The sequence below is a fragment of the Heliangelus exortis genome, chromosome 11, assembly GCF_036169615.1.
Source record: "Heliangelus exortis chromosome 11, bHelExo1.hap1, whole genome shotgun sequence".
Taxonomy (NCBI): domain Eukaryota; kingdom Metazoa; phylum Chordata; class Aves; order Apodiformes; family Trochilidae; genus Heliangelus; species Heliangelus exortis.
In genome coordinates, this window is record NC_092432.1 from 12,383,298 (window position 1) to 12,410,547 (window position 27,250).

The following is a 27,250-nucleotide window of genomic DNA, read 5'->3' on the forward strand; positions in this document are numbered from 1 at the left end:
ACGTTAGAAAGGTATTTGTGGCCGCCTGAAGCTTTTAGAGCTTGATGAGGTGTTTCGCAGTTACTTGAACTCAGCTGTGCAGGACCGTGATTGCTTTAACCCTGGCAACCTGTACCCCCCAGCCCTGTGCCCCCAGGGAACAAGCACCTGTTGCTCCTGATTGAACTCAGCTGTGCAGAATCGTGATTGCTTCAACCATGGCCACTGCTGCACCAGCGCTGTTGTGAAACACCAGTTGTTTTGATGTACTGACCTTCCTATGGCTTAGCTGGGGCTTCTGGAGGCCCTTTTCTGCTTCACGTGCCATGGTGTCTGTGTTACCAAATTTAACGACGAGGTGACCTCAAGGTTAGACAGAGGGGATGAATCATGAAATGTCCCTGAATATCTGTTGGATCTTGTAGTAGGTATAAGAGACACTCCATCCACTGGAGCAGTGTGTAAGTAGCTTCTGTAAGAGCTTTATATCTCACACATTTCTTGAGCACTCCAAGGCATTTCAGGTGTTACAGTAATGGAGAATTCTAAAATTGGAATTATGGAGTCGGTTTCAGGCACTAAGAATGGCTTAAAAAAAAAAAGAGCAAGGGTAGACCAGGACATGCATGGTTTAGCTTCTCTAAAATGATAGATATTTTAATTATGGACTGTTGGCTTTGCAGAGCAAAGGTCTTGATGATCTCTGGAGCTCCTAGGGACACATGGCAGTGCTGCGTGGATAATAATATGCTCACTGTGCAGTTCAGCTTCATGTCCTGGAAGAGTGAGATCAGCTCCTTGGTTTTCAGCCATATGCACCCAAACACAAATTTATTAAAAAACCCTATAAAACTATGTGCACCTTCTGTGTGGTCACAAGGGAAGTGAAGCAAACTCCATTTCAGCCCTGCTAATGCCTTTAGTCACACATTACTGCCTTTATGAAACAACAGATAGTGTGTTCCCTATAGCATTCTCTGTTCCTTATTTTTATTAAATAAGATTCTACCTTTTTACCTATTCACAGTGCTGGGGTTTTTTTATTTTTAGAGGACCTTTTACAGAAGTTTGGGGCTGAGTTGACTTGAGGTGGATATAATGCCAACACCTTTAATTTTGTATCCAGCTGTGTTGAAGTTACACTTTATCCTTAGTGTATTCACCAAGGGCAAGCAGTATTTATCTTAACTGTTTCAAGTCTTAAATTAATTCCTAGGTCTCCAAAGTGCCCTCAAAACAAAACCCAGTCAAAAAGTGAAGGATATTAGGGCTCTCTGTTTAAAGACACTCTTTAGCTTTGTTTACTGTTTCAGAGTTCTGATGTTGTTTTAAAGGGACAGGTCAGGAAAGTCACATTTGCTTCTGCAATGTTTCTTTGGGGTGGAGAGTTGCTTTAGGGTTGGCTTAAATAGTCATGTTCTTATGAAACTGTTGGAGATCCTGAGGGTGAAAGGGATCTTAACTTTCTTTGATGTTTTGTCTCTCAGTTTGTGTAGTGGTTTATGTCTCCATATAATGTAGTATTTTACTATAGAATAGCATTTGAGTAAAGCAAAATGTCACTTGCTTAATTTTTAGTGCTATTGAGTGGGTACTTGTAATGTTTTCAGTTGTTTTGTGGGGGCCCAGTTTTCACAGCTTTTAAGTCTTTGAGTTCTTGATTTGTTCAGAGCCTTCAGTTTCCTGGTGATGGTGAAAATGATGGATTTTATTTGAGTCATATATCTTATGTACTCATGGGTTTCTTTTCAGTGTTTTTTAATCTAATTCTGAACAGTGTTTTGTTTAATAGCAGTAAGCACTCTACTTGGGAGGTACTAGACTGCATTTGTAGTCTTAAGGAATACTTTGTATGCTTCAGCTGTCAATGTTAACCTCAGATTACTAACTCCTAAAATGTATCTATTTCTGTTCACTTTCAGTAGTGTCTGTGTCTCTAAACAGCCTGGTTGGATTGATTTATGAATGATTTGCATGGGCTATATCTGGAATAGTCTGCTCTATCACATCTTTTATTGCTGCCTCAATTCCATTCTAATTTTAAGTCTTTATTGTGATTCCTAAATAAACATTTTTTTAATCAATTTTTTTTCTTTTGCTGTTCTTGAGTTGTTTTTTTTTGTTTTTTTTTTTTTTTGGAGTTTATTAGCTGTGGGTTAGACCACTTCTGTAGCCAGATCTGTACAGAGTTTCTAGGTGGAGTATAGAGGCTGCTGCTCAAGCTCCTTTCTCTCACTGAGCTTCCCAAAATATTTTGTTGGTTTTTTTTTTTTTTTTTTTTTTTTTTTTTTTTTGGTTGGTTGGTTGGTTTTTTTTTTTTTGTTTTTTTTAAGCTTTGCAGCTATGAGTCTTCCTATTAATAGAAATAGGCATTGTTGTATAGGCATGTAGCCATTGTCTATAGTAATAACCCAATTCCTACTTCCTGAAGTCCTTGGGAAGTTTGCCCAGTGATAATTTGTCTGTGAGATCCTTAGTTCCTGTTAACCAGTTTAAAAATATATTTTTTTCTGGCCATTTTGTTTCTACAGCCATGTAAAACCCTGTCAGCTTTAGGGATTCCCTTGTCAGTCCAGTTGTTGGGTGCTCTTGTCTTGTGGCTGTCTGTTTGGGTTTAGTTCCCCACACTTCTGGTTACTCTGAAGAGGTTGGAAGGCAGAGTTCAGCTTTCTGGGTGAAGTTTCTGGCAGCCTGTTTTGCATTCATGAATATTTGGAGCACGGGGCAATGCAGAATACCCCTGCTGGAGCTCTTGCATTCTGGACAGACTTTTTGGTCGTCCCATCATTTATTCCTGTGCCTGCCATACGCGTTGTTTCCAGAGCAGATTTCATAATTCCTGCATGACAAGAAGCTTCCTTGGAGCAGGCTGCGGGTAGCTGGCTATGGGCTCTTGGCTGTGGAGGCAGTGATTGCTCTCTGGCTGCTCCCCAGCCTCACCAAGCAGCAAGCAAATGCTTTTCTCTGGGATTTTCCAAGACCAGCAGGTTTTCAGCTGGTGTTGGTGTTGCTGTGAAGAGCAGATCACCTGCACAAATTGAACTGAGTGCTTTGGGGGATGCTGCCCTCATGCATGGGTTTACCTGGGCATGTCCAGGTTTCCAACAGTTGGCGGGGGAGCAGTGAGAAGTCTCAGTTGTTTTGTGTGAAGTCTAGGAATTTGGATGGTATGCTGAAATGTTTCACATTTTGCTTGGAAAGCATTATTTAGTTTCTCAAGTGGGGAGCAAAAGGATGCTTTAGGGAAACTTGAAGATAAATTCGGCAAATTCTTTGGTACTTTGCAGGTGGCTTAATTGATGTATACTGCACATCTAGTTTAATCTTGCAGCCTTCTGAACATCTAGAAGTCAGAGGCCAGGTTTGCTCTGCAGTAACTGCTGGAGTGGGAGAGGAGGAGTTGGGAACTCCAGAGGGATTTCCTTTGTAAATGTTTATTTTAGTATAAACTGAGTCACTGTCTGGAGTTTCCACCAGAGAGGTTTCTGCCGTAGAGGAAACCTAGGCTCCTCACTTCAGCTTGTACCTAAAACTAGGTGAGAGAAACTTCCAGTTCTACTGGCAGATGTGTTAATAACCTGCTGGCGTGCTTGAGAAACCACTGAATTGCTCAAGTTTGTATGATGTTCAAATGTAGCTGACTTTTTTGGATAGCTAGATTTTCCCAGAGCTTAGTTTTCACCAGGAACCTTCTCTGGCACAAATGCTGAGGGCTATTTCCTCTTGAGACATTGTTTTCCCTAGTGTGGTTGTTCTGTGTTAGTTTTATACTCAACCTTCCTATTTCATCCAGGGTTGAAGCTAGACATCTTGCCCAAGTACAGGTGGAGAAATTATGTTTCTGACACAATGGCCTGTTCTCCCACACAGGCAGTTGGATGAGTGACTTCACTGAAATAACTACCTGTCCTTGCCATTGACACATGGTAGATTCCTAGTTTCCAGGATTTTATGTGGCTGGGTGAATTACCCTCTGGATTTACTGCAGAATCCTTATTGTAACAAAAAAAAGTTTTCTTTTTTGCTTGTTCTGGTTTTGTTTATTACAAGAAAAAAATACACGTGTTAGTACATTAAAATTCAAACTCCTGTACAAAATTTGTTTATCCAAGATTTTTACCCAAGATCTAGCTTGTGACTTAATTTATTTCAGTTTTGGTATTTGTGTTCAGAATTGTCTTTCATATGGGTGCTTCATAGGAGGTCACTTTATGCCTACATGAAACATGGGATTGTTCATTTAGAAGTAATACCTAGTTAATGCTGTAATATCTAGTCTGCTCGAGCAACATCCATTGCTTTTATTCTATTTGGCTAAAAAAAAAATCTTTTTAATATATTCTAAAATTGTTTGACAGAGTGATGTGAAGCTCCTCTGGGGGTGCAGTACTTATTTAGGGGAAAGATCATAGTATAGTCAGAGCATGTTTTAAATGTCTGCTGCTTTGAGCCAAGTCAGGTCCTTACTAAAGAAAGCTGTGGAGTCAGCAGCTCCCTTTGGAAACTGGAAAACTTCAGAATCTGGTATGAGTCTTGGAGGAATAATGCTTTCTCCAGGTTCACCTGAAAATTACAAAGGAAAGTCTCAGAGCTTAGAATATTTCAGTTTGGTTTCATGGCAAGTTTTGGTTTTTTGTGGTTTTTTTTTTGTTTTGTTTCCTCCTTTTGTGGGGGTTGTTTTTTGTGTTTTTTTGTTCTTTAGAAGTTCAAGTCTGTGTGTGTATGGTGAATTTGTTGAAATTATTGCTAAAGTTTCATTAAATTGTCGTGGTAGAATGTGTCAAATGTTTCAAAGGAAAACAGAAAAAATAAAGCTGATGCTGTTTGATGGTTCTGTAGTGTGTTTGCAGGCAGTGAGTCCTCTATGCCTTATTATCATCCTTCTGCTGCATATAATTTTGGGTTTATGTATGGCTAATTAAAAATGAGTTCTGTAGCTAGATTTTGGCTAAAACATATAGTGAAAACACAAAACAAAAAGCACAACTGCCAGCAAACAAAAAATAAAAAATCAAGCAAATATTTATTTGCTAGCTTTGATTTCCTTGTGCCTTAGTCTTGCTGGGCTAATCCTCACTGTTTAAGGTACTTTGTTAAGTTGATCAACTGAGTTTGAATGTAATGTATTAAAACTTCTTAAAAATGTTCAGTATTTTCATGAAGAGGCTTTAGTCTAAACACAGGATATTACAGGGGCTAAAGTCAAGCAAGTTTATACCTTTTTTTTGACACCATATATATTCTGTATGCTAATTATAAATTGTCTAGATTTGCCTCATTTTGTTTGTCAAGAGTGTTTTACAGTTTGTATAATGGAGAAGTTTCTCTAAAGCATAGGATGCTCTTAGAAACCTTTTTTTTTTTTTACATTATTATTTAATGCTGAATATTAAACTCCTCTCTCTCTCTCTCCCTTTCAAGGCATTGCTGATCCAGAGGTTTCAGAGTACATTGGTGATAGCAGAACACAACAATGAGACTCTTACACCCATTACATTAAATACTATCACTGCAGCAAAAAAGCTTGGAGGTGAAGTTTCTTGTTTGGTAGCTGGTACCAGCTGTGACAAGGTAAATCCTGTTTTCCTGTGAATGAAATAATGAGTGCAGTCAAACAGTGCTTGGTGGCATCTGTGTCAGCCTGAAAAATAATCTGTAGTGAGAGCAACCTTGCTAGGAGTTGCTAATCTGCCAAAGTGCCCTGCACTTGAGCAGCTTCTCTTCTGAAGTAAAAATACAGGTATAGATTTTATTTCACAAGGGACAACATCAACATCAGTTGTGATTGGCTTAGATAAGCAAATTTTTGTAGGACTAAATTGACTTCTAAAAAACTTTTCCTGTACATTTTTTTTTCTATTAAGTATATGGTGTCTGTTTGGCAGTGTGTATCATGCTAGGAAAAAGTACTTTGCAGAAAATGGAGCTTTTTTTAAGATTCTTACTAAAAATCTGTATTGACAGGAGAAAAGAGCCAGTTAATTAAACCAGATATTCTGTAGCAGCTGTTATGGAATTTTTATTTATTTCCTCTTGTTAATTTTTGGAGAGTAAACCGATACTCAGCCAACTCAGTAAAACTGCACTAGCTGTGGGATGGTGCATGTGGTCTCCAGACACTGCTGTCAGTCCTCTTCTCTCTGATCTGTAACAATCCTTTTATCATTGAAACTTAACTTCTGCAAATTTAAAGAAAAAATGCATAAACACTGCATTGAAAATAATACATTGCAGCAATAGGCAGGGTCAGCTGCAAACAAAGGATTGCTCCTAAAATTTAGACAAAGATCATAACTGCTGTACATTTGCTTGCTTTGGATGCTCATGTTGTGGATTGGGGCTAATTTAAAAGAAAGTAGAACTGGATTCTTGATGATCATTTTCGAAATACTGAGCAATAATCCTGATTGTTATCTGCAGTTGTAATAAATCAGGAGATGACTGTGTCACCCTGCATACAGGAGGCAAAATTTCCCATGTTTGCTCTGCTTTGTAGTTTCTTTGATTCACAAAATTCAGTTTCATGGTCCCTTAAGGCACTACACAGGGAGTCAGAAGAGCTGCATTTTTTTCCTTCAGCTGTGCCTCTGATTTTGAAGCACCTGGATGTTTGTGTTCCTGATCTATAGGCTGTAAGCTCTCAGAAGCAGGGACTGTCTCCTGCTAATTGCTTATGGTGTCTGCCACCACAGGGCTTCAGGTTTAGTTGGACTCTGTGTGCTTTGTCATGAAAACTAATAATAATTAATTTGTAATCCTAGGTAGCACAAGAAGTCAGCAAAGTGCAAGGTGTTGCAAAAGTTCTAGTGGCTCAGCATGATGTGTACAAGGGATTTCTAGCAGGTGAGAGCTGTTTTTCTCTCTTGTCGAAAGAAAGAATATTTATACTTGGAGTTGGAAATAAGATGGTTGTAAATTTTATGCAATGTTTTTATCCTCAGAGGAGCTGACTCCCTTGATTTTGGAAACTCATAAAAAATTCAATTACACCCACATTTGTGCTGGAGCATCTGCCTTTGGAAAGGTAAGTAGATGCAATGAAAGTTTCTTGGAGAAAAACAGACACTGTTGTGTGTAAGGCTGTGAATCAAATGCCTGAGAGACGTCGACCATGAACAGTTGGAGGTTTAAAAAGTGTTAGGGTATTTGGGTTAAGAAGCCATTATTTAGAAACACTGGTTCGTATCTGAGTTTTATTGTGGAATGACTTGGGTAAAGGAACAGTGTAGAAAAAAGAATTAATTAATTAATGGTAACCAGCTAGTTCTGTGTACACAAGACAAAATGCACAGTAACACAGAATAGGTTCAGTGATCTGACAGCGTTATGAAAATGGTCATGAAAAGTGCAGTAAATTGTAATGAAAAATGTTGAGAGTGTCCAGACCTACTGGAAGCAATTTTTTTTTTTTTTTTTGGCAGAAGGGAATTGCATCTATGGTTTAAGTCATGTAAATTGAAAAAATATATAAATATAAATATATAAATATATCTGTAAATATATATAAATAACCCAGAATCTGAATCATAGCCAAGATATTTTAAAATAAAAATAGATTTTTTTTTTCAAAACTTGTTTTTTAAGGGGCATGTTTTTAACTATGCTGAGAGCCTCAATACTAACAGTCTGGTCAACATTTTGGTGCAGCTGAAGTAGAGAAAAAGGATGGTTCAAAATTCCTGCTGTTGTGGGATGAATAATGGCATCAGCCCTTCATCTGACTGTTCTCACTTCCAATCAGTATCAGTCCATATCCTTGTAATTTTGCTAAGGAAAACATTTACATATCTTTAAGTCTTGGGGTTTCTCTTCATTTTTTCTTTTTATTTTGATCTGCTATGTTTTAGTAAAATTAATAGCTTTTGCTGTAAAGCTTATGCTTCCATATTTGAGTGTTTAATGTGAGTAAACATTAAACTGTGAGAACTGGGCCCTTTGTGTTGTAACAGACTGTGGGGTTAAACAGAGAAAAAACAAGCAAATCACTTGCTGTCACAATTTGTTTTGCCCTTTTTATCCTTCTCATATTTAAAGGTGCTAGGTAACTTTCTAGAGTCAATTTCACAGCAGAAGGATATATATTTTATTATTGTTTTTTAAAATAATGTTTTTCTAACATCTGGGGACACTGCAGGGGCTCGTTTCCTATAATCTCCAGTAAATATAATCTCCAGTAAATATTGTCCAAAAATGCTTTTTTTTTTTTTTTTTTTTTTCCCAAATGGAAGTGCTAGGACATCAGCAATCCATAATTGTCAAATTTCTGACTAAATTCCTCTATATTCAGTTTTAAGCTATGAAGCAAATAAGCTTTCTAATTTAAGATATTGAATTAAGGGTTTAGTTACTGGAAGTCTTATAAAACTTGTAACATTATTAAATAATGGCATTTTATTCATTAGTAGCACTTAAAAAATAATCTTAGTTGTACGTACCTTTTTACTAACAGGCAGCAAGTTTAACTTCATAGAAATGAAGTTAAAATCAGGACAGCAGGCGTTCTTTTACTGCCCATGTGCATTTAACATTTATCTTGCAAATTTTTCATCTTTAACTTCTAGAATCTTATTCCCAGAGTGGCTGGCAAGCTTGATGTTGCCCCTGTGTCTGACATTATTGAGATCAAGTCACCAGACACTTTTGTGAGAACTATCTATGCAGGTGAGTAATCACAAAAGGTATGTGATGCCAGTACTGATAGGCTTCCTACATAAACCTCTTGTTACAACATTTTGCTTTCACAATCTGAGCAACTCTTAGTTTCTGAGTTTCATGAAAATGAAACCTGGGAATGTTCATGAAGCTCTGTGCGTGAGAGGGGAAGTATCACAACAGCTTTGGCACTCTCAGAAACCAGGTCTGTCAGCTGAGCCAATAGAATCTGGTAGTCTCCTTTATGCATTCTTCATTTCTTTGTTAATGTACTTCTGATCCAATTTTGTAAAATGTAAGATATTCAGTTAATTGTCCAGCTTTATTTAATATGACCAGCATTAGTTCTGATTTAAAATAACACAGGGTTATTTTTCATAGTTATGAAGGCATTGAACTAATTATAATATTTAATTGGATTAGTTTGCTTTTTTTTTAGTCTTGTTTCTCCAATGCTTGTCTCTCCTTCTGTTTTAATTTATATGTGAGGTTGTTAGCTTCATTTTACTGTACCAGATTGTACCTACCACATGCAGGAACACAGTGTTGCATTTCGAGTTACATGACAAGAATGTTGTTCTTGTGTTGCACTTCCAGGTTGCTTCCCAGTAATTCAGTTTCAAGTTGATTTTTTAAATGAATAGCTGGCATTTTTTTTCTCTTTTATTGTTCCCTGCAGCTGCCAGGGTGAATTAAATACCTTAGATTGCATATTATTGGGAAGAAATATAATCCCAGAGGTACTTGAAGCAGACCTCTTAGTCTTCTGTTCTGATGAAGTCATGCAACAGGATAGGAGATCTACTTTGAATCATAGACACAGTTTATGTTTAAGAATTACAGTTTCACAGGTTTTTTTCCTCTTTTGAAACTAAAGAGCTCATTCTTGAGTGTTATTTTGAATGCTCTGCACCGGTTAAAAAAGGCAGTTTGTTGTTCTACTTCAGAAACATGAAGCTAAGGAGTGAATTAAAATGTTTGTAGTCTGAGTGCCTAGGTTTCAAGTTTTGGTCATCTAAAACAGCAGTTTTGGGAAGTAACTTTCTGGATGGTGCATATCGTAGTAGAATTGTTAGTGTGTTTCTATTATTAGTTTTATTTTTTTTAAAAAGCATGGAATGCCTGATATACTACCCTCAGTAAAAACATGCCATCCCCTTTTTTCTTTCTTCTTTTTTTTTTTTTTTTTTTTTTATCAGGAAATATTATTTGCACTGTGCAGTGTGAAGAAGCAGTTAAAATATTTACTGTACGGGGAACTTCCTTTGAGGCTGCACCAGCAAGTGGTGGTAGTGCCAGTTTGGAAAAGCGTGAGTATTTTTTCAGTTACTTTGTCATTCATGTAATAGGGTTACTTTGGCTCACTGTGTGAGCTCACAGAAGTACTTATCAAAGCAAACTGATTTTCCTAGTCTTGGCTTCATGGTAAGAGAAAATATGGATTATCTGCTCACTTGCTGCTTTGTCTTAGAGCAGAAGTGGCCATTGTCTGTTCCAGTTCCACTTGCCGCTTAAACCTCTGCCACTACAATCTTGAAATTCTTCCTTACTAAAAGTAGCAGCTGTTTGAAAAGCCAGATTGGTTTTCAAAGCAAGACTGGGTGAAAATAAAAGTGGCTGGCTCTCCACAGCCCTAGTTTAATGGGTTTTATTTCAGCTGAGGTAGGTCAATACTGTGTCTAGCTAACATCATAGCAGTTTAAATTAGTTTGAGAATATTAAATCATTCTGTTATATCATTGTTAACTAGATCAGTTTAAATTATTATTTTAGTGAAGCCAACATAGCTTTGCCAGACACAGAATTGCAGGGCAGTTGAGGTGTGAAAGGACCTCTTGAGATCATCTGGTCCAACTGCCCTGCTCAAGCAGGTTGCCCAGGGCTGTGCCCAGTCAGGCTCTTTGAATCCCCACTCTGGGTAACCTGTTCTTTCAGTGTTTTATTACCCTGATGAATTTTGCTCTGGGCCTTTTGATGCCTGTGCTGTAAATCCAGCAGGGCAAGTGCTAGTAACTCACTGAGTGTGTGTCCCAGGACTCAAGTTGTTTTGTGTGGCTTAGTACCTGAACCATCCCATGTCTCCTAATGTCTGTGGATGTTGGGAAACAAATGCTACTGGATACTTAAGATTAGCATTTTGTACTTTCATTGTACTACCTAAGTGGCTTGATTGCCTTTTCCAGTAAGAGCCACGCTTGTGCTGCAGTTGTATCAGTGTATTACTGAACAGCAGCCCCTCATCACTGCAGCTTGTTCTGCACAATGAACACAATGAAGGAGAGAGCCTGGAGACTCAGAGCCACAGAGCAATTACTGAGAGGAGTTAAAAGCTTGTGGTGGAGTTGGGTAGGGGATGAACTTTTGCATTAAGCTTAAGCTCAGCTTTAAAAGATTGCAAATAAACTCTTTGTCATTTTTCTTGTGGATGTTTTCCTTCCTGTGATGAATGCAGTAACCCCCCCACCACCTGTTGGTCTGTCTCAGTGGATTGATCAGAAGCTGACAAAAAGTGATCGACCAGAGCTCACCAGTGCAAAAGTGGTTGTATCAGGTGGTAAGTAGAGAATACTGAAATGATACAGTGTTGCATTTAAGTACTGGTGAATCTTGATTAAATAGCTGTAGCAGAACACTATAATGTGATAATCCTAAAAAAAAAAAAAAAAAAAAAAAAAAAAGGTAGTAAATTATTATTCTGCAATTCTGAAATATGGCATAGAGACCAGTGGGAGTGACCCAGCATGTATGTTTTGTGCAGAGGCAAAACATGAGTTTAACATATGCTGGCAGGCTTTGTAAAAACCATTGTTGGTTTGGGTGAGTCCCTTTAAAATTATAGCAATAATGTGTCCTGCTTAAAATTACTGCCAACAATTATGGGAATTCAAAATGTAGTTATGAATTGACTTGAAAAATAATTATTTTTTTATTCTGCTCTTTGAGGAAAAAGTGATGAATTGTTTTTTACTGTGAGCCTATGGTTTAAAAATCCTTAGTTATCCCACTACAGCGTTTTGTACCTAAAGCCAGCAGAGGGAGCACAAATTAAAAATTATTAGTTCATAGACCAACACTGCTCTGTCTAGTTTACATGGAATGGCTTAGGTTGAAAGGGATCCTAAAGATCATCTGGTTCCAACCCCTCCTGCCATGAGCACGGGCACCTTCTGCTACACCAGGTGGCTCAAAGCCCCACCCTGCCTGGCCTTGAACAATCCCAAGAACCATTCTATAATTAGTTAAAAAAAAGTGTTCCTGATTTCAGAGAATGATATGGTAGTATCTAGGCAGGAAGTGGTGTTGGTTTGTACATCTGAAATAATAATACTACTCACACAGACAAAACCCCAGTCTCCAGAGAGTAAATATTGTTTAGTAATAAAGCCAAAAATACCTTATTGGGGTACAAATACAACTCTGTATTTGTGCTTTTGCAAATGTGAAACGAAGTTTATGTAGTCAATAAAAAAATCATCCAGCTTGATATGTTCTTCTTTCTTTTTTAATTCCTAACTTTTAAGGGAGAGGCTTGAAGAGTGGTGAGAATTTTAAGCTGCTGTACGATCTTGCAGATCAATTGCATGCTGCAGGTAAACTTGTTTTCCTCCTTTATTTTAACCCTGTTACCATATTTAAAAAGTCACATTAAGGTGAGCACTGTTTTAAAGTCTCACTTTGGTGTCCATCAAATAAAATCTTGAAATGCTGCTGGCTTAGTCATAGGTGAAGCTTTGTCTTGTCCTTGTTGTCGACAGTGCATTTAAATGCCCTTATATGAAGCAAAATGTGAAACTGTAAAACTCCCCGTCCTCCACAAATCTCATGAATAAGAGCTCACAGACAAAAAGAGAAGTTGTGTAAATTAAAAAATAGTTTAGGCTTACTATGAAGAGCTGATATTTTCTTCCTGCATCCTTATGTACTACTCCTTTACAGAACCCCTTTCCTAGTTCTTGTCATCTTGTCTTTTTGCTATGCTTTCATATTAATAGGAGAAAATTGACCATGTGTAGGATGTCAGTGAAATAATTTTAAGTAAAGGTAGGGGGAGGAGGAGGAGGAACTGTTTGTACTAACACTTTAACTAGGTTAGCTTGAGATTTCACATGTATTAATAAACTTAGTTTTACACAAATAGCTTTGTTTTTATATTAGTGCCTTCACTAACTAAATGTCCATGGGGCATTTTCACATACACTTGGATATTTTTCTTTGTCTGACTTTTGAGCTCCACAGTGATAGAGGATGGCACATGTGTTCTCTTAAAACTTGGAGGAACATTATGGGAAGGCATTTATGGGAAAATCCTCTTTTGACAGAGTAACAAGAGAAAATAATGGAAATACGTCAGGCTGGCGTCCTTGGTTTTAAATATATGGCCCTTTGGTGCTGGGAGGGAGGATTTCCTGCTGCTTATAAAATGCATTAGCACTTAGTTATTTGGAAGTTTCAGCCAGTGGAATAGAGAGGGATTACCATTAGAGCTCTTAGGAGGGACACGTCTACATGCGTGCCCTTAAGTGTGGGACTCTTCAGTAAAATCCATGGACTTTTATGGGGAAATAAATTTGCCTCGCTAATATTTTAAAAGAAAACACTGGAAACATTTTCTTTCAACCAGTTGGAGCTTCCCGTGCAGCTGTTGATGCTGGCTTTGTCCCCAACGACTTGCAAGTTGGACAGACGGGCAAAATAGTGGCACCAGTAAGTATGGGACTGTCATCCAGAAAAGATTTCATGTTTTTGTGGTGCATTTTCCCTTAAAGCAAACACTTAGTCTTAAGATTTAGCTCATTTCTCAGCCTAGCACACACATCATAATATGCCCCTTGTGAAACTGCCACTTGACCAAGCATTTGCAGGGAAATGGGGTGTGCATCTCTGCTTTGGGTCCACTGGAAGTGTTCTACCCAGAGTTCTGTTGGAGTTTTTGCAGACTGGATTTTTGCACGGTTGCCTGTGGTGAATCTGATCTGAAAAGCATCACTGATAGGCCTTTCATGTCACTGCAGAATAAACTTGAAATTATATTGATGTGTGGCTTGATCTCTGGGAAGTCTGTTTCAGTGGTTTTGTATCTTTTTTTTGTTTTTTTCCTTTGGTTTTTTTCCTTTGGTTTTTTTCCTTTGGTTTTTTTCCTTTGGTTTTTTTCCTTTGGTTTTTTTTTCTTTTTTCTTTGTTTTTACAGGTGATTAATTTTTTGTAAGCTTTTGCTAACTAACTGGATTAGTGCATTACATTTTCAGCAAATTTTTGAAATAGATGGAAGTGCAAGAAACTGAAGAGAAAAAGCATAAAGATTGGCTGCTATAAAGTGAAATACTAAGAAGGGCATACTCTGATGAGCAGGTTAATGTTGGGAAATAACCTGCTGCATGTCTGTCCTGCTGTGCATCCTGATACCACAGGGTATCCATGTGTCTTTTGGGATCTGGGAGGGGCCTTTTTGTCATGTAGAGAATAGGAATTTCTGATAGGAAATTTCGTCTGATAGGAATTTCATTGTTCCTTGTGACCTGGGGCAATGAGGTAGAAACATAAAGCAAACTTGAGCATTTGTAAATAAGAAGGTACAAGTGTAGCTAATCTCAGTGCAAGGTGGAATGTGTGCTGGCCTGTTCCAGGAGTAGGGAATTGTGACAGAGAATATGGTTAGCCTGTAAATCTATGTGACAACCAGCTGCAACCAGAACCAGCTTCTTGAAAACAGACATATTTATAAGACTTAAGGTCCATCTGGTTGCATTTTGTGTCCTTCCCAAATCTCAATAGCAGTGGTATTAACCTTTGCTATGCAAGGAAATGCTGAGGCTTTGCAGATTATGCTCGTTTTTTGGATGTAGTGCAGGACAGCTGTAGCCCCCAGAGTTAATGCTTCCTCTTTGCTAAGGGCACATTTGTATTTAACTATAATGCACTTACTTTTGATCACAGAGCACGTGCCAGTGTATTGCCAGCTATAGGTTCAGTAAGTGCAGCTGCAAGATAAATAGAAATTTTAGGTTCCAAAAGAGGTAGAGTTGGTTGTCTTACGGAGGCAGTCTGGAGTTGAGTGTCCTCTACACAAACCTTTGAAAACCAGGGAATAACTGGGTGTGGTTCAGCTGCTTGTTTTGAAAGGGCATGAGGTGAGACCAACCAGTCTTAGTTCCTTACTACCCAGATATCCATTAAGGAGTGGAAAATGCTCATTTGTAGACAGCTCTGCTATGGTTTGTGTGTCTCAAGGATCAGCAATGAACATTCTTTCTAACAAGACAGTCTAGATTTTGATGAAGACATAGTGCTGTAACTTGCCACAGATGGCTCATAGCAAGGTGTGGAAGTCCTGAGAACATCCAACCACATCATAGGATCACATCACTGTCTTCTAGAGGATTGTTAAAATAGCCAATAGCCAGGACTGACAAATGAATGTTTAACTACTGTGTCAATAAATGATCCCAACAGGCACAATTGCATGGTGCTCTGTCTTCTTGTCAGCAGGCTGATGCATTTCTCTCTCATCTCCCCTCTTAACAGATACTTATTAAGAAGTGAGTTATGCAGAGCACTGAAATTCCTTCTTTCAGATTGTTCAAATACTTCTGGATTTCAAAATACATGTGAGGATAGCTTACAGTGTCTTAGAAGTACAGAAAATATTTTATCTTAGTTGTATTGAAAGTGCAAGTTGAACTGATACTAAGTTCTCAGAGTTGCTGACTAGAGGAACTAATTTTCCAATGTGTCCAGTTTAAAGCTGCAAATTCTTAACTTTACATTCCTAATTCTACTTTACTGTCCCTTAGGTACTTTAGCTAGAAAATAATTCTGTGCAGTGTAAGACAGAGGCTACTTAAAGCAGGAGCAGCACTTTCTTGATCTGATCAAGATTGTGCTGGCAGTTTTACCAGTCCTCTAGAAGGTGCTGGTTTCTTTTCCATCAAGGTGTGCTTGGTATCACTAGTTCAGGGATACCTCACATTGCTTTATGTGGAAAATTGCAAAGCAGCTTCATACTTGCTTAGATTTATCAGCTGAGACCTGAGGTCTGGTTTTTGTGTTCAACACAAGCTACATTGCCCTCCAGGACATGTGGGCTGAAAGGGGAAGAATCTTGGACACCAGAAGCTGCTGGAGTTGGAGACACACTTGCTCTCCTGTGCAGCTGTTAGTTTCTGCTGGGAAAGTATCTCAGCATGCGTTCTTAGCTCTTACTCTGCTATTTATAGTCTCTTGCCTGGCCTCCATGGAGGATGGGAATGCTTTGTTTCTAAAGGACTCTGGAACTGGGTCAGTGGTGAAACCAGAGAGGGAGAAGAGTTAGTGATAGGCTCAGGAAGAAGGAGAGTGCTTCTGCTGCTTTTTGTGTGTGACTGCTGGGGTGTGTTTCTGTGGTGATCACTGGGTAAGGAGGTAATAAGATACAAAATCTGCTTATTTCTTCCCTTGTGCCTTTGGTTGTGGATTTGGTGAAGGAGGCATCATTTTGGTCCTTGGTCATTCTGTGACCAGCCTCAGTTTTTTAGTGTAGCCCAGACAGAGCATTGCAGGACATGAGAACCCTGTGGCCACAGCAGCTCCCCTGAAATGCTGATGTATTAATATGTGAACAAACTGCCAGTCAAGAAACAGCTGTAGTTCATTTTGCTTATGTAATGAAATAATGCAGTTATTAGAGGCATACAAATGGCACCTTCTTTCTGCTAAAAAATTAGTTTTATACAGTACATCTACACTTCCAGAATAGCATCAGATCACTCAACTTTGAGCTTTTGCTCATGTGGTCATTTATGCATTTTTCTAATATTTGACTGAATTTTTCTTTTCTATACATCTGAATCAAGTTGGGCTTTTTTCCCTTGTTGGTTCCAGGTGATTGCAACTCCTGTTGGAACATTCTGTCTTTGAAAGAGAAGGCTGATCTGTATTATTTGAGATGTAAGGAAGGAAATTTTTAGGCATAAGTGGATGTATTAAAATGTAAAATGTTGTCTTCCTAATTAAAAATGTAATATCATATATTCAATGTCTTTAATCAGTGACAGCCATTTTAGGAGTGTATTTATTTAAATTAGAAGACAGTTGTTTTCCATTATTTCTTACATGCATGTGTTCTGCAGAAAAGTCAAATTCAGTCCTTAGGTTAAGTAATGTGTATAGTGTCTGTTTAAGAAAAAACCCTTTCTAAGAATGTTCAGATCAGTTGGTCTTGCATAAAATATCCTTCCCAGCAGTGACTATTGTTAAGTATTAGATCCAGTTAGAAAATAGTAAATACTAGAAGCCCCCCAGTGCTACCCTTGAGTAACTGCTGTTTTTAGGTGGGAAATTTCAAAATACTCAAAAATACTCAGGGGTGTTATTTTCACAGTACAAATCTCCCCAGTTCTATAATTTTTACAAAAAAACCCCAAGAAAACAAAACCAACCAACCAAAACAAAACAGAAACTCCAACAAGAACAAAAGGGGGGAGGAGAAGAAAGAAGGTACTGTTTTTTTCAGGTATTTAATATTTATTTATAAATGGAACATGCATGCGTCATTTATTAGTTCAGTATTAGCTTTCATTACACTAGGTATAATTAACATTTCCAACATACAAGGTATGTAATCTTTCTCATGAACTTGTGTTATTTGTCTGATATTTAAACAAACAAGCAAAAAAGAGTTATGAGAAAAGCAAAGCCAAGGTCTTTGAGCCTTAAGGAGCTTCTTTTAGCTTCTGAACTGTGACCTCCTCAGTATGGATTTGTGAGGAGGGGCATGCAGGGGGTCACTAGATGCCCCCAAAAAGGTGTCTAATGCCATTCTGGTATCTGGGGTGTGACAAGTACCTGCATAGGGCTGGTAGTGACTGCCTGGGATCTGGAGACTTCCCCATGGAGCAGCATCTCTGATTGAGGTGTCAAACACTGCTCTGTCTGTAATGCCACTAGGCACCCCTGTTTGGACACCCAAGTTGTTTCCATGGGCTTCTTAGTTTTCCCTTGTTGTCCTCTTAGAATTCTATTTTCCCTTTAGCTTTTGAAGGACAACTGGGTTGTAATGGGATTATCTTCCTCTCAACTTCTTTTCCCCAGAAGTTTAATCTCTTCACAGTTTAAATGTTCACTTTCTGAAAGTTCACTTTAAATGCTCTTTCTGAAATGCATTTTTCTTCTGTTGAAGCCTGTGTGCTTTCAGGACTCAGGTCTAGAACTGCCTTAGCTCTCTTTTGGGATTTTTCCTAGCTGGCACTAGGGCAGGTGTTACCAGAGCAGTATTTCACCATTGTAATCCTGAAGGTGTCCATTGGGGGTTTGCTGTTGGGGGGGTATCTGAAGTAATCTGGTGGCAATACTGAAGGTCTCCCCTTCCTGGGCTCAGACTTGACTGAGAGGTTTTCTTGAGAAGGGGACAGTACAGAGGGTCCATGTGGGAGGGAAAGTGCAGCCAGGCAGGACTGTTCTGACAGACTACATGAAAAGTAGCTGGGAAGCTGGAAAAATTAGGGAAGATGTGATGCAGTAAGAACTGGTCCTGGATTAGAAGATTGTGCTACAAATGTGATATGATTGCCCAGAAGGCTCATGTGTGTGGAAATTGCCTGTTCTGAGAAGCCTCAGGTGGGGAAAGCAAATGGGGATTCAGTTCTGATAGGAGTGTCAGGAGTAAATGTGCTGACCTGCTTAGCTTCAGTGTTTAAGCTTCAGCTTTGTACTGGAGGGTCTCTTGGATGGTCTCTCTTTCGGATAGACTGCAAGAGCTTCAGGAGATTTACAGCTGTCAGGAATTGACAGTAAGAGTGAGGGAAAAAGAAGTGTGTTCAAGAGATGAAACTTCAGTTGGGGTGCTGAGGAGTGAGATGTTGGCTCAGCTGAAAGGCACTGAAGCTGTGGAAGAACTTGAGGTGTTATATTAGGTAGAAAATGCAGGAGCTGAATGAAGTGAGAAGTGGGAAAAGGAGAGCTGAATAACAAGGAAATATTTCCTGGCAGAGGCACAGAATGGTCTCCTACAAAGCAGTGAAATTTCTGTTGCTCCAGTTCTTCTGCAAGAGGATAGGATGCTTTCTGAGCTTGTATTTAATATGCAGTCCTTCTCACTGCAGTGAGTGGCTTTGTAGCTCTTAGCAGTAGTCACCCTTCTTTTGGAGTATCAGGAAGGGAAAAATACAGCATCACATAATTAACATTATTCCTGTATTTGGTATTTCTTTGTATCCAGTGGCAAAGAAATCAGATATTTGACCTAGCCTGGTTTTGTTCTCTCTACAGTGCTTAAGTGACACAGTTTTTCTGCATAATAAGTGGATGCTAACTCTTCCTCAGTGATGCTTCCTGTCACTTTCCTGGGCACCCTTTGCTGGCTCAGGTTGGCCTGTCTGTTACCTTGTTTCCCTTTGCTCTCTGGGAAAGTGTAAGGAAAGCAAAACAAGGTGTATTTTATTGCAGTATTTATGTTCTTTTTTGTTCTTAAGCTCTTACCTAAATTACTACCAACAAAATGAACTAATTAATCCCTTTAGCTTCCTGAGAAGCATCACTCTTGCCACCTTGGTTGGTACTTGCTTTAAAAGTGTTCTACTCCTTGCTTAACAGTAAGATCTTTGTTACCTCCTGGTTTGTACAAATACTGTGATGTGTTGAAATATTGAGCTACTGAAGTTTCTGTACTCAAACACATGGTATGTTGCTTAATTTCTCCATCTATCCTCTCTGCTGGAAGGGGTTATTGGAACAGGATGTTTGTGGGTTTTATTTACAGACTGGCAGGTGCACTTGCATTGTATAAATGGCTGAGGCTCTTAGGTAGCCAGCAGATGGAAACAGCACTGGGAGAACTCACCATGCTTGGGAAATGTTTTTTGGAATATCTCCTGATAATTCGCTGTTGTTGAAAAGTAGCTTTATAGTGGCAAACTTTAGAGAGCTGGGTGTATGCAGCTGGGACTGAATTTACAGGCTACCTTTCTCTGACTTGCTCAAAAGCAAAGGATTGACAACCCCTTTCATCCTGCATTATCCAGAGTAGCTTTTAACTCCAGGAAAACTATGTTCACAAATTGATGCTCTGCTCCTTTGGGGTTGGTGCAGAAACATTAAATTGTACTAAAATATTCATATGTGAGTGCATTTAGCTGAAAGCAATTGATGTGTTTTTCCCTAGAGAGAGAGGAAAAAAAAAATTGCTGTACCCTGCACTCCAGCAGACACCCTAACCATGCTTAAGAATAATTACATAGCTTGGCTGATCAAAGGCTCTTAAAGTGAACAAAAAACTGTAGTTGGAGTATAGTTTAGCACTTGTCCTTCTTGAGTGGAACATATGCAGCTTCATCAGAGTGCTACACACTGGGTAATTGTCTGATATCCAGTGCAATACATGGGAACTTCTGTCAAGCCAGAAAATATTTGGTTGAGTTGAGAGCTTGTAATCAGAAGGAATCTCTTGTATGAAGCACTTTTCATTATGGAGATTTCTTTCAATGTTCATTGTCCGTTCACTCTTGGAAAGAAAATAAAATATCTGAGCTGACTTTAAAAGGCATAAATAGGCCAAGGGGGGGTCATTAAGCTGTGTCTTTAAAAGCATGCTGCTGGTAGGGTGATAAATCAACATACACTGAAGGTTTTCAGTGTAATTCAAAGGCTGGCACAGAAATCAATAGCAGCTGATTGCATGCCTGCAAAGGAACTACCTCATCTTGTGTTGCCCCTGTGGAAGATGCACAGTTGTCTCTTACAGCAGCATTCTAAGTCAGAGTAAGTTGAAAGCCCACTCTTCTGGTTTTCTTAGACAAATGGACCTTAATTGCCTCAAGGCAGACTAAGGTATTTTAAAATATTACTAGAAGCAAAAATTAAGTGATACTGTATGCCACAAATTCTGTATAAATAATTGGGAGAATGGTATGCACAGGAAAATAATGGTGTTGGTATGTTGGCAGTTACAGTCATCTACACAGGACACTGGTGACATTTATCCACACAGCATGTACCTGGCTGTGTGAAGTCTGGAGCCAGTTGTACAGATCTGTGCATGTGAAGTCTGGGCTTGCTCTAGATGCTGATATGTAAGTTGAGTACAGGTAAAGGAGAAAGAAGAGTTTAGGGGATGGCTAAAGGAGGATTTTTTTCATTTTAGTGATTGGCATATAATGACTTTACACAAGACATACCATGGTCATGTTTGTGGAAAAAAGTGGAAAAAACAATACCAGATGAGCACTTCAAATAGTTTGTGAGGAGTTGGATTCTTGATTTGGAATCTTGCCTTTGAATAGGATACATTTGGGACTTAGTGTGTTTGTTTCCTTTTAGGGTGGTTGTGATGCAGATCTGTACTTAGAAACTTTCAGGTCTCTGTCAGGGCCCTGGCTCCCTCTGGAGCCTCTGGGCTGTCCCGTGGCAGGACACACACTGCTCTTGGCCCTTGTTCTGTCTCGATGGCAGAAAGGGCTTAGGCTGCTGCTTTGACCCTTGTGAGAAGCCTGATGGGTGTGTCGGGTGCTGATGCTTCTGCTTTCACATGGTTCTGTCACTGACACACCAGGCCCTTTCTGCAATAGCACATTTTCAGTGTGTTTCCTGACTGTGCCTCCCTGCCCTCTGCTCTGTGTGCTCTCAGGCTTTTGCTCCATTCCCCTTCTCGTGTTGCCTCTTCCTCCCCTGGGCTCTTTCTGACTGCTCACTCACTGCTCTGCTGTCCCTTCCTCTCTGCTGATGTCCTCCATCCACTTTGTTAAAAATAAAGATTAGTTGCATAGCTGTGTAATTATTTCCTGTGTGAAATGGAATTGCTGTGAGGCAAGACAATTGTCTAATCTGGTGCCAAGCCCTCATACCACTGGAACTTTCACTTCCCTTGAGTTTGGGGCTTTCTCTTGTATGGGACAGTGTAGGGCAGCATCTGAACACTGCTTTGTTAGGACATTCTCCTGTGGCACTGTGCTGGCAGCAGTCCTTCCAGGAACACCTGCCTGTGCCCAAGCACCAGGGATTTGGGAAATGCCCTCTGTGTCCTGGGCTGTGCTGGAAGTGCCTGTAGCTGTAGTTTGTTGCTCTGCTACCTGGCAGCAGTAGGAGCAGCCTCCAGGGGCTCCAAAAAGCAGGAATTTGAAGTAGGCATAAAGCTGTCTTTGTTGGCACCTGGGAGGTGCAGTCTGGACTCTGATTCCTGCCATTTTGTGCCTTGGGGTGGGGGTCTCTCTCCTGTGTGGGTGATCTGAAGATCAGAGATCTGACAGACCTCAGTGTGCTCTCTGCTGTCTGGGCAGGTGTGTCACAAGTGCCACCATAAGGGACACTGCTCTGTGGCACTGATCTGCTCTGTTTCCCTCCCTCCCATGCTTCATAGTGCTTGAGGCTGCGACCCTGACTTGGGACTTTGAAAGCAAACACATTAGAAAGGACAGGACAGGACTCAGGAAGAGTCATCATGGAAGTTGATGATTTCAGGGACAAATCCAGGCAAGGTTATTGCCTTGAAAGTAACTCCGAGGTCTGAATTTTCTGAGTCTTTCATGACCTCTCGAGGGGACCAATTGAATTCTCTCCTTGGGGGGCAAAGAACACTGCTGAATCTTATCTGTGCAGAACTTGTGGGTCCTTTGCTTCCCTCCTGCTAAACTGTAGAATTGACTGCTTAACTCTTAGTTTAAATCTAATCTATTTTACAGTATGGAGCTTTTGATAAGAGATGCATTGTCCTGTGTGTTCTTTGCATGAAAACATGACTGAGGTGATCTACCTTTGCTGGTACAGCAGAGAGCCAAAAACACATAACCTAGAGGGGCCTGGCTTAAGTGCATAATAAAGTATTCTTAGACAAGCCTGATGAGTTACAAATGTTCTTTTAATGAAACATCCTTGTCTTTCCTAGATACTTTAATAGAATATATACATGTGCATCTGGCTCCTGGCTATCTGGATTCTTTCCAAAGACTCAACTTCACAGAGTTAAATGGACTGATAAGAGTATCTGGCAGTCTAGATGGCTGGCACTTAATGAATTGGTCAAAAAAAAAAAAAAAAAAATCAAATTACAGTAATCTGTTCTTAAAAAGAGCTTGTACTAAGGACTGTGTGATGTTGGAGTAATTTCTCCTGCATTCTCTGTTCTTCTGTTTGGTATAATTAAAATACTGCTTTTGTACTGTGAGTACATATTGTGTTTGTTGCAGCTGTGGTTAGAAGGAGTTGACCTCCAATAGTGAAGTACTGGGTAAAAACTACTGAAGCCATTCACACAAATGAAGACATTTCTGAGCATCCTCAACAGCTGTGTTTTTATGGAAATACGTAGGTTGTGTTTTGGTTGCAAAGGATGACTCCTGTTTTCCCTCTCTTTCAGTTTTTACAGGAGATAGCTTATGTAGAGAAGCTTCATAAATTGTATTCATCCAGTCTTAAAAACTGATGGAACATGTGAATTCTGGAGCTGGAGGAACATCAGAGTGCAATTGTCTTATTTTTTCTGTAGTTGCTATAAAGAACTGTATGGAAAAAGCAGTCAGCAAGGTCCCTGTCAGAGCACCTTCACTGGCTGCTTCTGTAGGTCTGGGGCTGTTCCACAGTTCTGGGTGCTCCTTCACATTTAAAGCCACTTAACTGTAATACACACCTTGGGCTGCACAGGGATAAGATGTTTGTGGACCCTCTTACCCTCCCTGTCCCCCAGAGTAATTACTTGAGTTAAATTTATATGTTCTTAAATATGGACTAACCTTGGTATTTTTAAAAGAGAAATTCTGCTTGTGTGTGAGGTGAGTGGGGGAAGAAAACCTTCACAGCCTACGAATGTGGAGGGCTGGGATAAATATTAGAAGCTGTCTCTACAAGTGTGTAGTGCACTAGCCTGCTTCAGTATCTGAAATGGTTCATCCTGACACATGGGAAACAACTTTTTAAAGGTTTAAATACCTTAATTTCAGCTTTGTGTGTTCTGTTTTATGTAGAAGATCCTAGAGACTTCAAATTAAAAAAAAAACCCTTAGATTTTCTACTTAGGCACCTGTGTTATCCATTTGTTATGTTATTTTAACATTTGCACTGGGAGTTTCCAGGGTCACAGGTAATACTGTTTGCCCTGTCCTCTACCTGAACAGTATCTTATGCTTCATCTAGATAGCTTGCTTTTTTTTTTTTTTTTTTTTTTTTTTTTTTTTTTTTTTTTTTTTTTTTTTCTTTTATCTGTTTCTGCCAGGTGCTCCTTTGAGATACTCCTGCTACAGTTGCATTGCATCCCAGAGCAGGGAAAGGAAGAGCCTTTTAATAGCAACTTTTAATGTTGAAACCCAATGTAAAACCTACTGCGTGCATCTGATTTTGAGCAAAGTTTGTGAGAGCTTATGGAGGTTTTCATCTGTGCCAAAAATGTCTCATTTTTGTTTTCTTTTAGGAACTTTATATTGCCGTGGGAATATCTGGAGCAATCCAACATTTGGCTGGGATGAAGGACAGCAAGGTACATAAAGACAGATGTGGTAGAAAGGATTTTCAAGGAAGGAAACGAATTGACTTGCTTGCTTTTACATCAGTACTTTAGCCATCTTGCCAGTTTTTTTAATAGTAAAATTGCCAGTTTGTCTGCTTCTTTAAAACATGCTGGCCCTCTAAGCCTTGCCAGAAAGAGATGTTGTGGCAAAACATCTAACACAGGAGAGACTCCATTGCACTACAACCCACCATGGTAAGTAGAAGCAGCTAACTGACTTTGTTTCTTTAAAAAACAAAACAAAAAACCAAACCTAAAGCACACGTGCCTGAATTCTTGACAGTGGTTCTGTTTGCATTTATTTCAGAGTATGACATATTAATTCATGCATAGCAATGTGCAGTTGGAATTATGAAGTTATTATTCCATAAAGAGATGTCTCTGACTTTCCTGCCTTTAGCCATTCAAATGGAAACCTGTTATAAAAGGGCAGGAAAACTTTAAAAGGTTTAACTCATTCATTGCCAAAGCAAATAATCCAAAATGGGAATCAGCAGTTTGGTTCACAGGGCAGTGTTTGGAAGGAGGAGCAGAAATTATGTGCGCATCGGACTGCCAGGTGCCAAACATCAAGAGGTGTAGGTTGTCTGGCCTCCCCACAGGTCTTTTTAGAAAAGGAACTCTATGATTTGGCTCTATTTCCAGGGCACAAACTTATGCTTTCTGTCAGAAGCAAAACCCTTTAATAGTTTTTGAAACCAAGGAAAAGTTTTGCCAGGGTTTGCAGGCAGATCCTTGTGTGTAACCAGTGATGGAGGAGTGAGTGTCTGTGACTGGTTGTCTTTCCCAAGCAGGAGAGGGGTACAATAATCTGTGTTTTCTTACAGTGTAGTTCTTTTTGCATGTAATATTTAAATAGGGGTGGGGAAGGTGTGGGATGGGGATTGCATGAGCTGTATTTGGGATACATCCCTCTTTTGAGGACCTTTGTTTTCTACAATCAGGGACTTGAGCTGTGTGAGACAGTGGAGGAAAAAAACCCAGAAAATTGAACACTGAGGATGAATGAGGAGCTGGGATGGAGGTTGCCCCTGAGAAGTGTGAATTATAGCAGAACAGTACCTGTAGCAGTGTTCTCAGTGGGACAGTGTTGCTGCAGGCTCCTGTACTTGCAGCACAGTGAGCAGGGATGGTCAGAGGGGAGCAGAGTCAGTGGGAGTCATCATGTGGCACCACCAGGGTCATCCTCAGCTCCTTCTGGACTTGGCTGGTAACTGATGGGCCATGGCATTAAGATTGTCTTTGAGGTGTTCAGTCTCCAGCTGTGCTTTTAGGGGAGGGGCACAGTGGGCACATGAGATCAGTATTTAAAGCTGCTTAAAACTTGGTTTGCCCCTGTTTGTGTTTATCTCCTGCCTGCCCTCAGGCAAGATTGCCAATAGTACTGGGAACCTAATAAAGTGCAAGAATTTCCTTTGATACAATTTTTTGGATATATTTATTGAGTAGCAATCTTATCTTTTACTGCAACAGCAAACCCTCTGTCTTTTTGTCTTTTCTGATGCCACATTTTATATTTTGAGGGTATTTTTATAGGAAAGAAGGAGAGATGAAGTGTCCCTGTGTACTTAGCAATTTCCTTTCTCCCATGTAGTGTTGCTTTTCTAGTGTAAGCAAATGTGTGTGGTGTGAGATGCAGCTTTACTGGTGCTCGGAATGGGCTCTGCTTTCCTTTTAGCCATAGCACAGAGGTGTGGTAGTTACCAAACAGATCCAGTTTTTATAAACATAAGGAATTATGCAGCTGTGGGAACTCTGGAGCATCCCCCATCTTCCCTCAGCACTGTGAAGTGTCAGGCTCACAACTGAGCTTGGACACTTCAGGATTTGTTTTCCAAAGTAGTCAAGTTGCTTTCTGGCAAGGGCAAAGTTGTAGTTTTTGTTCTGCTGCAGCAAGGTAGAGAATGCAGCTTTTCAGGAGACCTGGAGAATGGTTGTTGCTTTCTTTCTTTATTTTTAAGTTCTCCATGAGGTAGTTTGGTATCTTTTCTTCTGAAGAGATGTAACTGGCCAAGTTCTGTTGCAAGCAAGTTGATGTTTTTGCTTCTTACCATGGAATGTCTGATGTAGGGATGAGGTAGAGAACCAGGTCTTACTAAGTGAGTTCAGCCAGTGGAGCCAGGGAGGGACTGGATTGCCAGACTAAAGGTTAAGACAGTTCTGCAAACACCTGGAGTTAAGGACAGAACCCACAGCCCTCAGGTACTGCAGCCTGGATTTTGTTTTCCATGCTGCAGAATTGTTGGCATTGCCAACAGGGTAACTGAAGTAAAACCAAAGAGGAGCTTTTGGAAAATACTTTAGGGGAAGTATTTCTGGAATACTTGGAGGTCTTTGCTTTGGAGCTGCTGAGAAGGTGGCAGTAGCAGTGCTCTGCTGTAGGTGCTTCCTTCCCCTGCAGCTGATGTGGTCCTAAAAATACAACACAAGGATTTGCAAACTTGGATTTACTGCCAAAAGGTTTATGCTACTGAGTCACTGGTTTTGTATGATGAGGACATTGCATGAGGGAATAAAACCCAGGTGAGCCAAGGCTCCCTGGGAATGACAGGGAAGGGTGTGGAATGAGTGTGGGGTCAGAGCTGCCCCTGGGAGCAGCATTGAGGTGGCTGCACAAGCACCAGAGCACTGGGGCTTAGACCCTTGTGTAGTACAAGGCTCCCCTTGTGAGCCCTCATGTTCCCCTGGCCCCACTGAGCACAGAGCACTCTCCATCCTTCTCTAGGTGTTTGTGTGGACACCCACATGTGTTTTGCCAGAGTTTAAGCCAAGCAGAGTGTAAACCAAGACAGGCATTTCTCTGGAACAGGGGCACTGGGGTTTTTTTTCTACTGTGTGATAATTTAGATGATGTCCCAGAGTAAGTCCAGAGGTTTTAGGCATTTATAGTGCTTGTTTTACATGCTCCTTCTGAGATGTTTCTATAACAGTGTGGCTTACCTCTTGAAGGTAATGTTTTGTAATAATGTTTATTCTAGACTTTTTTCAGCAGGAGAGGGGTAGCCCCAGTGTATGGGAATGGAGATTTTTGGGCCGCTGGGGTGTGTGTTTGTTTTTCAGGAAGAAAGGAAAAATGTTAAATGCCATGATCTTGTGCTTTTAGGGGTGTGGAGAGAGCATAGCCCATGTTCCTAGACAAAGCCTGTCATTGTAATC

The 27,250-nt window shown here is 39.8% G+C and overlaps 1 protein-coding gene across 1 annotated transcript in view; it reads left to right on the forward strand.

Moving 5' to 3' along the window:
• ETFA (electron transfer flavoprotein subunit alpha) overlaps positions 1-27,250 on the forward strand; it is a 28,860-nt gene that overhangs the window by 569 nt on the left and 1,041 nt on the right. The window contains exons 2-10 of the mRNA XM_071754643.1: positions 5,401-5,550; positions 6,741-6,822; positions 6,921-7,003; positions 8,541-8,640; positions 9,831-9,941; positions 11,084-11,185; positions 12,153-12,221; positions 13,253-13,335; positions 23,999-24,064. Coding sequence (XP_071610744.1) covers positions 5,401-5,550; positions 6,741-6,822; positions 6,921-7,003; positions 8,541-8,640; positions 9,831-9,941; positions 11,084-11,185; positions 12,153-12,221; positions 13,253-13,335; positions 23,999-24,064 — 846 coding nt within the window. The remainder of the gene's footprint in view (positions 1-5,400; positions 5,551-6,740; positions 6,823-6,920; positions 7,004-8,540; positions 8,641-9,830; positions 9,942-11,083; positions 11,186-12,152; positions 12,222-13,252; positions 13,336-23,998; positions 24,065-27,250) is intronic.